General features: G+C 45.5%; 1 protein-coding gene across 1 annotated transcript in view; it reads right to left on the bottom strand.

The window, feature by feature from the left end:
- Window positions 1-502: 502 nt before the first annotated feature.
- mrpl11 (mitochondrial ribosomal protein L11) overlaps window positions 503-11368 on the bottom strand; it is a 57260-nt gene continuing 46394 nt past the window's right edge. Inside the window, exons 3-6 of the mRNA XM_055926958.1 lie at window positions 4553-4648; window positions 2400-2493; window positions 1790-1949; window positions 503-743 (exon numbers count right to left, since the gene is read on the bottom strand). Of these exons, the coding sequence (XP_055782933.1) occupies window positions 641-743; window positions 1790-1949; window positions 2400-2493; window positions 4553-4648 (453 nt within the window). The 3' untranslated portion in view covers window positions 503-640. The remainder of the gene's footprint in view (window positions 744-1789; window positions 1950-2399; window positions 2494-4552; window positions 4649-11368) is intronic.

Here is an 11368-nt window from a genome sequence, read left to right as displayed (position 1 = left end):
CAGTTCAGCTATCGCCTGTCATCTTGTGGCCAAGAAAATTAGTACACTTTTAAATACCTTGCAGCATTTGGTGAAGCTACATCAATAAGGGATCCTAGCTTTCACCTGGATTCACCTGGTCAGTCAGTCAATCATGGAAAAAGCAGGTGTTCTTAATGTTTGGTCAAGTACAGTAGTTTCCAGATCCATCCGTGTTCAAGGTGTCCTCTTCCTTCCTTGATACCCTCATCAAACGTGTTATGAGTACAACGCTGTGGTGGGAATGCAAATACATGGTTCCAGAAGCACAGCCAGAATGCCATTAGCCACACACACTCAGTTTTGACAGATGGCAAGCAAAAGAAGATGCAGCAATTTGTATAACAAATTCCTTTAATAAAACGGGTTGGGCTTGGTTTAATCAAGAGAGGAGATGCATTCCTTAAATCAAATATTTTAACTCTGGAGGCAAAACATGAATCTTGCTGAGAAAACTGGCATAAATACACTCATACACTTAAAATCATTCATAATAACAAACGTTTATTTCGCTTAGCAATACAGAGCAAAATGACAGTTATGACAGAATGTGTGTGTATGTGAGTGGTATGTGTCGGTTACAGGGTCAGTATAAATACATCGGTAGGATAGAGGGCGGCTCTCATTTCTTCTTCACTGACACTGCCTCGTCTGCAGCTGCTGCCTCCGCTCTCAACCTCTCCTCCTTCTCCTCCAGGAAAGTATTGTACTCCTCGGCCGATAAACTGAAGGTAGGATGAGAGGGAGGGAAGGAGAGAGGGATCAAAAGAGGGGAGGAAAAATAAAGTAGTTCTAACTGAATAACGGTGCGTCACAACAGAACCATAACAATGCCAATGATGACAATGACACTTATTCCCAGTCTATCAATGCATATGAGAGTACAATAGAGTACCAAAGTGTGAGTCATAATACCCATAAAACCTAGCGGTCAAACAAGGAAATGGTTCCACATTTCCCCCCCCACCATTCATTTCTGTCATAGGGGATTTTAGAAACATTTTAACATAAGGGCTGTGTTTCATGTAGGCTTACCCTGGCGTGATGTTTTGATAACCTGTAAAGCTCTTGGACAAGGCAACCTTTACCAATATATTCGCCTGTATTTACCCCCCAAAATTGAAACACAAATTAGCTGCTAATGTGGCCATCATAAAGAACTACAAATGCCATGATTTGAATGAGACTGCAGAATCGAGGCAACGGTAAGAATCTCTGGATGAACTAATGTTATCTACATTAGGAATTCATAAATTGGGTTCATTTCTTTAAATGGACAAATCTGAAAAACGGTCTTGTGCAAGTCTTAAATTGACACAATACCTGTTAGCTAAGACGTCAGCTAGAGATGACGTGCAGGAGCTTGCAGGGATTTGTCTTGCATGATGTCTACTTTGATGCTAATTAGCATTTTCAAAACAGAGTAAACAGAACCTTTATATTGTGATAAAAGTCACCTTGTCCGACAGAGATTTACACAGTTATCAACACGTCATGCCAAGGTAAGTCTACACGAAACACAGCCCTTATTTGAAAGTGTTTCTAAAATTCCCTATGGGGAAAATGATTGGAACCATTTCCCTGTTTGACCACATGGTTTTATGGGTATTATGACAACTCCACTGTGAGGCTCTATAGAGTATGACCCTATAGTTTATCATTACTATGTATTGTACCAATATTATTCATGTGTGAGCGTCACAGTGCTTTAGTGCTGAATCCCATTTATGACATTAATGACACTGGACACTTTGAGAGAGGAGAGTCTTACTCGTTGACGATCTCAATGCCCAACGAGCGAGCCGAGCCGATGATGCTCTTGACAACAGTCTCTATGGAAGCGTTCTGCATCTTGAAGGCCTCGTCCTGGGCCTTGACCTGAGCAATCTCATACACCGCCCTTACAGACACCTTCCCTGCTATCTCATGGCCTAGAGATGGAGAAAGAGATGGAGTCCAGAATGGGAATAAGATGAAGAAACTGAGGGGAAACGATAGACAAGAAACCAAGGGGAGCAGAGGGTGGAAGAAAGAAAAGTTGGGGACCAAAGGAGAGCCGAGTGTGGGAGGAAACGAAGGAGCGATCGGAGAGAGGGAGTAGCCGGTGCAGACGGGGGAAATCCAGAATTCTCTTTCTTCAGCCCACCACCTCTCCCACTACCTTCCTGCCTGTAATTGCCTGGCTTAAAGTTCCCCCGTCGATCATAAATATATCATCAATCAAAGACATTCAATCTCAGCCCTAACGCCCTGTGGGAGACGTCATCTGTCTGTCCGTCCCTCTGGTACAGGGCTAGTCTGGCCACAGACAGACAGACATTTACAGCAATAGAGTAAATGGAAGAACAGAGTGGCACCAGTCAACAAGGTCCAAACCTTACCTGTTTTGCTGGCTCCTTTCTGGATGCCAGCCGCCTGCTTGAGGAAGTAGGACACTGTGGGTTGGCCAATCGTCAGGTCATACGTCCTGTCAGGCTGCAGGGAGGGGGAGCGGTGGTGAGGGACAGAGTGTTAGATGCCTTTTAATCCATCAATCAAGGTGTGCTCAAATAGGAATGGACGCTTTATGAAGTGGAAAGTTGCTCTCACAACCTCGGTTCTGCATTACCTTGTCAATGGAATGATCCATCATTAGTGACTTCACATTGAAATGACACCATTTGTCCCCATCTATGAAATAGCCATTAGTTGGGACGGCCCAATGATCCAGGCATGGATCTGGTAGACATCCAAGAATTAATCTCGATTTAGGGATGGTGACTTTGTAAAATAAGATTTGCTACTTCTTTCTTTTTGTTGAACAGGATGCAGACGGGGAGAGAGAAATTAACACAAGACAGATCAAGGCTGCAAAGGATCCAACCGCACTGTGGCACGCCAGGGAGAGACACATCCACTACACTAGCTAAACCAGGTCTGTCTGGGAGATCGCATTAGAGGGTGAAGCTCATCAATACATCTATATATATATATATATATATATATATATATATATATACACACACACACACACTACATATCCAAAAGTATGTGGACACGTGCTCGTAGAACAAGAACATCTCATTCCAAAATCATGGGCATTAATATGGAGTTGGTCCCCCCTTTACTGCTATAACAGCCTCCACTCTTCTGGGAAGGCTTTCCACTAGATGTTGGAACAGTGCTGCGGGGACTTGCTTCCAGTCAGCCACAAACGTTAGTGAGGTCAGGCACTGATGTTGGGCGATTAGGCCGGGCTTGCAGTCGGCGTTCCAATTCATCCCAAAGGTGTTCGATGGGGTTGAAGTCAGGGCTTTGTGCAGGCCAGTCAAGTTCTTCCACACCAATCTCGACAAACCACTTCTGTATGGACCTCGCTTTGTGCACGGTGGCATTGTCATGCTGAAACGGGAAAGGGCCTTCCCCAAACTGTTGCCACAAATGTATATGCTCTGCTGTAACGTAAAGATTTCCCTTCACTGGAACTAAGGTGCCCGAACCATGAAAAACAGCCCCAGACCATTATTCCTCCTCCACCAAACTTGACACTATGCATTGTGGGGCAGGTAGCGTTCTCCTGGCAACTGCCAAACCCAGATTTGTCAGTCGGACCGCCAGATGGTGAAGCGTGATTCATCCCTCCAGAGAACACGTTTCCACTGCTCCAAAGTCGCTTGGCATTGCGCATGGTGATCTTAGGCTTGTGTGCTGCTCGCCATGGAAACCCATTTCATGACGCTCCCGATGAGCAGTTCTTGTGCTGACGTTGCTTCCAGAGGCAGTTTGGAACTCGGTAGTGAGTGTTGCAACCGAGGACAGACGGCCCCGCTCTGTGAGCTTGTGCGGCTACCACTTCGCGGCTGAGCCGTTGTTGCTTCTAGATGTTTTCACAATAACAGCACTTACAGTTGACCGGGGCAGCACTAGCAGGGCAGAAATTTGACTGACTGACTTGTTGGAAAGGTGGCATCCTATGACGGTGCCACGTTGAAAGTCACTGAGCTCTTCAGTAAGGCCATTCTACTGCCAATGTTTGTCTATGGCGTTTGCATGGCTGTGTGCTTGATTTTATACACCTGTCAACAACGGGTGTGGCTGAAATAGCCAAATCCATTATTTTGAAGGGGTGTCCACATGCTTTTGTATATATATTGTATTATATGAAGCCAAACAAAGTGCATGAATGATAAATACTCTGTGGAGATCGACATGGGAAGGGAAATTCTACTGTACACAAAAGAACATTTGTGTATTGAGATGCTCGTAGTGACCAGCAGATGGAGCCCATGAGTAACAAAAATGATTCTATCCTTTTATATGCTCTAAATTCTGTGCAACTTTTACATCCCCCTGGATACTGCTTAATGAATGCAAATGGAAAAGCATTCTTCAGTGTAACAGTATGAATAATGGAGGTTCTTGGGTAATGTATGCAGCCAGTGAAATCAGGCAGGATCTCTGAAAGGGCAAGCTGTAGGGGGCAGGGGCGGGTACACTGAGTAGGTTGCATGCCCTAAGTCTGGTTTAAAAAAAAATTACTTAAAAGAAAACACACCTTAACGTGGATCTTGATGGGCAGAGGGATTCCTTCCTTGAGCTCTTTGGTCTTGTCGTTGAAGTCCTTGCAGAACTGGCCGATGGGGATGCCCTTCTGATGGAGACAGCAGGAGAGAATACAGTGAAGACAGACCGAGACGGGCAAACATTTTTTTTAATGGACGAGGTGTCTGGAGCTGCAAACATCCATCAGAGTGTCACTTACGGTAGATGCAGTGCGCTGCTGGAATACCAATGACTAGCCTGGGTCTGTCAATCAATCACAGGGCTTCTCAGAGCGGGCTGATTGTATGAGCACGCATGGCCACCCCGGGGAGTGAGAGCATCTGCAAGTGTGGTTGAGTCATTGTTTCTGTAGTTTTTGTGGGGGTGGTTGTTTTTGTGTTGGTTGTGTACTCAACTGTGTGTGTGTGTATGTCAGGGTATGACAGAATGCATGTGCTTGGCCGGTGCCTGGGAGACCATGTGATAAATGAGCCTCCTGTTTCCAGTGCCTGCCAGGCAAACAGAGAAAGCGAAATGGATGGGTGACATTAAGTCGGCGTGCACCCCCACTCCCTCTCCTGAGCCTACCTCCACACTCTCCTGAGCCTACCTCCACACTCTCCTGAGCCTACCTCCACACTCTCCTGAGCCTACCTCCACACTCTCCTGAGCCTACCTCCACACTCTCCTGAGCCTACCTCCACACACTCCTGAGCCTACCTCCACACTCTCCTGAGCCTACCTCCACACTCTCCTAAAGCCTACCTCCACACACTCCTGAGCCTACCTCCACACTCTCCTGAGCCTACCTCCACACACTCCTGAGCCTACCTCCACACTCTCCTGAGCCTACCTCCACACACTCCTGAGCCTACCTCCACACACTCCTGAGCCTACCTCCACACTCTCCTGAGCCTACCTCCACACTCTCCTGAGCCTACCTCCACACTCTCCTGAGCCTACCTCCACACTCTCCTGAGCCTACCTCCACACTCTCCTGAGCCTACCTCCACACTCTCCTGAGCCTACCTCCACACTCTCCTGAGCCTACCTCCACACTCTCCTGAGCCTACCTCCACACTCTCCTGAGCCTACCTCCACACTCTCCTGAGCCTACCTCCACACTCTCCTGAGCCTACCTCCACACTCTCCTGAGCCTACCTCCACACTCTCCTGAGCCTACCTCCACACTCTCCTGAGCCTACCTCCACACTCTCCTGAGCCTACCTCCACACTCTCCTGAGCCTACCTCCACACTCTCCTGAGCCTACCTCCACACTCTCCTGAGCCTACCTCCACACTCTCCTGAGCCTACCTCCACACTCTCCTGAGCCTACCTCCACACTCTCCTGAGCCTACCTCCACACTCTCCTGAGCCTACCTCCACACTCTCCTGAGCCTACCTCCACACTCTCCTGAGCCTACCTCCACACTCTCCTGAGCCTACCTCCACACTCTCCTGAGCCTACCTCCACACACTCCTGAGCCTACCTCCACACACTCCTGAGCCTACCTCCACACTCTCCTAAGCCTACCTCCACACTCTCCTAAGCCTACCTCCACACTCTCCTAGCCTACCTCCACACTCTCCTAAGCCTACCTCCACACTCTCCTAAGCCTACCTCCACACTCTCCTAAGCCTACCTCCACACTCTCCTAAGCCTACCTCCACACTCTCCTAAGCCTACCTCCACACTCTCCTAAGCCTACCTCCACACTCTCCTAGCCTACCTCCACACACAAACACAGCACAATAAGCCATTCCTCAGAGTTGCATTGGGAGGGAATGACTATAAAGCAATCTAATTACCGCTGCTGAAATGTAAACTGACCACCGCCATCCTTGTCCTAGGGCAACACACAAGCTCTGATTGAAATGTTCATTTCAGAGTATGCGAGGAACGAGAAAAACAGATTTTTACAGTTGAATGGAGCTTATGTGCTGCCGTGATGGACCGTGTTGAACACTGCCTGCAGATCTTAATAAATGTCTCGAATGAAAAGCCATTCATCCCAGCAGACATTCGTCAATGACAGGAGGAGTATGACCTTTATTTGGGACTAAAGGAGCGGAAAAACTATTTTTAGCTTCACTCCGTATCTTTTGATACTTTTTTTTAACATTCATTCAAAAACTCCTAATGAGTGTAAATCAATCGGTCAATCCATCCAATCAATCAAGCCTCTATGCATCTTCTCTCAGGCTTTAAAAAAACCCAACCTGAATGAAGTTACAACTTTGTCACAGCTGATATTGTTATAGAGCAGATGAGGCCCATTTGAATTATAATATCTCACTCATGAAATGAAACCATAAAGTCCCTGGAGCCTCTCCCTCTGATTTGATTAACAGGAATCCCATGTCAACCTCACTGCCGTCTATTGCCTTGCCTTCCCTCCCCTCCTGCTTCCCTCCCGCTTCCGCCTCCCCTCCTCCTATAAAAAACGGAGCTAAACAAACAAATGGGGAGGAAGGATGGAGAGAAAATGTCTAATTAAATATGGATTACTATAAAAGGTTAGGATGTTGGGGAGTAAGTCGAAGCAAGGCACTGCCTCACACAGATCCGGGCTCCCCTTTCTTCTGTTCCCGGCAGATAATGATCCGTCAGAGACTCTACGGCCAAGGAACAATGACATGAAAATCCACACAGACTAGCAGAGAGTAGAGGAGATGGGTCTAATGTGGTTATAAAGTGCTTAAGCACAGACAGAGGGACATGGACCGAGTCAGACAGACAGATCGACACAGAGGATGACATGAAAGGGTCACAGACCGGCAGAGATGCTGTCCCATGGTGCTAGAAACATATTAAGGGGGGAGAGAGAGAGAGAGAGTGATATAGAGAGAGACAGAGTCTTTGCCTTCACTATGGTGAATCACTAAAACAATACAGAAATACACCACGGAAAAAGAAAGAACAGCATGTCAGAAATCAGCTCAATGTAATTGAAGAATCCATAGACTAACCACTTTTGGGAAAATTAGAAAACACTAAAACAACAAAGAGTTATCTATACAAAACGGAGATGTATGGGTAAACCACTTCTCCAATCTTTTTGGCCCTATAACAAAGAGCAAAAACATATGACTAAATACAAATCTTAGAATCAACTATTAAATACTACCAGAACCCACTGGATTCTTCAACTACATTTAATGAACTACAGGACAAAATACAAACCCTCCAACCCAAAAAAGGCCTGTGGTGTTGATGGTATCTTCAATGAAATGATAGACAACAAATTCCAATTGGCTATACTTAAACTCTTTAACATCATCCTTAGCTCTGGCATCTTCCCCTATATATTTGGAACCAAGGACTGATCACCCCAATCCACAAAAGTGGTGATAGATTTGACCCCAATAACTAACGTGGGATATGCGTCAACTGCAACCTTGGGAAAATCCTGTGCATTATCAACTAACAGCAGACTCGTACATTTCCTCAGTGAAAACAATGTACTGAGCAAATGTCAAATGGGCTTTTAACCAAATTACTATACGACAGACTACGTATTCACCCTGCACACCCTAATTGACAAACAATCAAACCGAAACAACGGCAAAATCTTCTCATGCTTTGTTGATTCCAAAAAAGCCTTTGACTCAATTTGGCATGAGGGTCTGCTATACAAATTGATGGAAAGTGGTGTTGGAGGAAAAACATACTACATTATAAAATCCATGTACACAAACAAGTGTGCGCTTAAAATTGGCAAAAAACACATTACTTTCCACAGGTTCGTGGGGTGAGGCAGGGTTGCAGCTTAAGCCCCACCCACTTCAACATATATATCAACAAACGAGAACAGTCTGCAGCACCCGGCCTCACCCTACTAGAATCTGAAGTCAACTGTCTACTGCTTGATCTGGTGCTTCTGTCCCCAACCAAGGACAGTCTAAAGCAGCACCTAGATCTTCTGCACAGATTCTGTCAGACCTGGGCCCTAAAAGTAAATCTCAGCAAGACAAAAATAATGGTGTCCCAAAAAAAGGTTCAGTTGCCAGGACCAAATAAACTCAGCAAAAAAAGAAACATCCTCTCACTGTCAACAACATTTATTTTCAGCAAACTTAACATGTGTAAATATGTGTATGAACATAACAAGATTCAACAACTGAGACATAAACTGAACAAGTTCCACAGACATGTGACTAACAGAAATGGAATAATGTGTCCCTGAACAAAGGGGGGGGAGAAATCAAAAGTAACAGTCAGTATCTGGTGTGGCCACCAGGTGCATTAAGTACTGCAGTGCATCTCCTCCTCATGGACTGCACCAGATTTGCCAGTTATTGCTGTGAGATGTTACCCCACTCTTCCACCAATACACCTGCAAGTCCCCAGACATTTCTGTGGGAATGGCCCTAGCCCTCACCCTCCGATCCAGCAGGTCCCAGACGTGCTCAATGGGATTGAGATCTGGGCTTTTCGCTAGCTATGGCAGAACACTGACATTCCTGTCTTGCAGGAAATCACGCACAGATCAAGCAGTATGGCTAGTGGCATTGTCATGCTGAAGAGTCATGTCAGGATGAGCCTGCAGGAAGGGTACCACATGAGGGAGGAGGATGTTTTCCCTGTAACACACAGCGTTGAGATCACCTGCAATGACAACAAACTCAGCCCGATGATGCTGCGACACACCGCCCCAGACCATGATGGACCCTCCACCTCCAAATCGATCCCGCTCCAGAGTACATGCCTCGGTGTAACGCTCATTTCTTTGACGATACACGCAAATCTGACCATCCCCCCTGGTGAGACAAAACCGTGACTCGTCAGTGAAGAGCACTTTTTGCCAGTCCTGTCTGGTCCATCGACGGTGGGTTTGTGCCCATAGGCGACGTTGTTGCCGGTGATGTCTGGTGAGGACCTGCCTTACAACAGGCCTACATGCCCTCAGTCCAGCCTCTCTCAGCCTATTGCGGACAGTCTGAGCACAGATGGAGGGATTGTGCATTTCTGGTGTAACTCGGGAAGTTGTTGCCATCCTGTACCTGTCCCGCAGGTGTGATGTTCGGATGTACCGATCCTGTACAGGTGTTGTTACACGTGGTCTTGCCACTGCGAGGACGATCAGCTGTCCGTCCTGTCTTGCTGTAGTGCTGTCTTAGGCGTCTCATAGTACGGACATTGCAATTTATTGCCCTGGCCACATCTGTAGTCCTCATGCCTCATTGCAGCATGCCTAAGGCACGTTCACACAGATGAGCAGGGACCCTGGGCATCTTTCTTTTGGTGTTTTTCCAGAGTCAGCAGAAAGGCCTCTTTAGTGTCCTAAGTTTTCATAACTGTTACCTTAATTGCCTACCATCTAAGATGTTAGTGTCTTAACGACATGTTAATTGTTTATGGTTCATTGAACAAGCATGAGAAACAGTGTTTAAACCCTTTACAATGAAGATCTGTTAAGTTATTTGGATTTTTACAAATTATCTGTGAAAGACAGGGTCATGAAAAAGGGACATTTATTTTTTTGCTGAGTTTACAAATTCCATCCAGACACCGTTGCCCTAGAGCACACAAAAAACGACACATACCTTGGCCTAAACATCAGCGCCACAGATAACTTCCACAAAGCTGTGAACGATCTGAGAGACAATACCATCAAAAGGAACATAAAGTTCAACATTCCAATTAGGATCTGGCTAAAAATACTTGAATCAGTTATAGAACTCATATTGTTGTGCCCTTTATTGTTGTGAGGTCTGGGGTCTGCTCACCAACCAATAATTCCTAAAATGGGTTAAACACCAAATTGAGACTCCGCATGCAGAATTCCGCAAAAATATCTATGTACAACGTAAAACACCAAATAATGCATGCAGATCAGATTTAGGCTGATACCCGCTAATTATCAAAATCCAGAAAAGAGACGTTAAATTCTACAACCACCGAAAAGGAAGCAATTACCAAATCTTCTCTTACAAAGCCATCACCTACAGAGATGAACCTGAAGAAGAGTCCCCTAAGCAAGCTGGCTCTGGTGCTCTGTTCACAAACGCGAACAGACCCCACAGAGCCCCAAGGACAGCAACACAATTACACCCAACCAAATCACGTGAAAACAAAAAAATTATTACTTGACACACTGGAAAGAATAAACAAAACTGAGCAAACTAGAATGCTATTTGGCCCTAAACAGAGAGTACACAGCGGCAGAATACCTGACCACTATGACTGACCCAAACTTAAGGAAAGCTTTGACTATGTACCAACTCAGAGAGCATAGCCTTGCTATTGAGAAAGGTTTTTGTAGGCAGACCTGGCTCAAGAGAAGACAGACTATGTGCACAACGCCCACAAAATGAGGTGGAACCTGAGCTGCACTCCCTAACCTCCTACCAAATGTATGACCATTTTAGAGACATATTTCGCTCAGATTATACAGATCCACAAAAAATTCGAAAACAACCCCAATTTTGATTAACTTCCATATCTACTGGGTGAAATACCACAGTGTGCCATCACAGCTGCAAGATTTGTGACCTGTTGCCACAAGAAAAGGGCAACCAGGGAAGAACAAACACCATTGTAAATACAATCCATATGTTTATTTTCCCTTTTGTACTTGTAACAGTCTGCAAATAGTTCAATGCTGTAGATAGACATAATGACATTTGAAATGTCTATTATTTTGGAACGTCTGGGGGTGTAATGTTTACTGTTAATTTTTATTGTTTATTTCACTTTTGTTTATTAACTACACTTGCTTTGGCATTGTTAACATACGTTTCCCATGCCAATAAAGCCCTTAAATTGAAATGCAGAGAGAAAGATACAGTTGTCGGAAGATTACATACACCTTAGCCAAATACATT

The sequence above is a fragment of the Salvelinus fontinalis genome, chromosome 6, assembly GCF_029448725.1.
Source record: "Salvelinus fontinalis isolate EN_2023a chromosome 6, ASM2944872v1, whole genome shotgun sequence".
Classification (NCBI taxonomy): Eukaryota; Metazoa; Chordata; class Actinopteri; order Salmoniformes; family Salmonidae; genus Salvelinus; species Salvelinus fontinalis.
The sequence above is the reverse complement of the archived record's forward strand: the minus strand, read 5'-3'. Positions and strand labels throughout refer to the sequence as shown.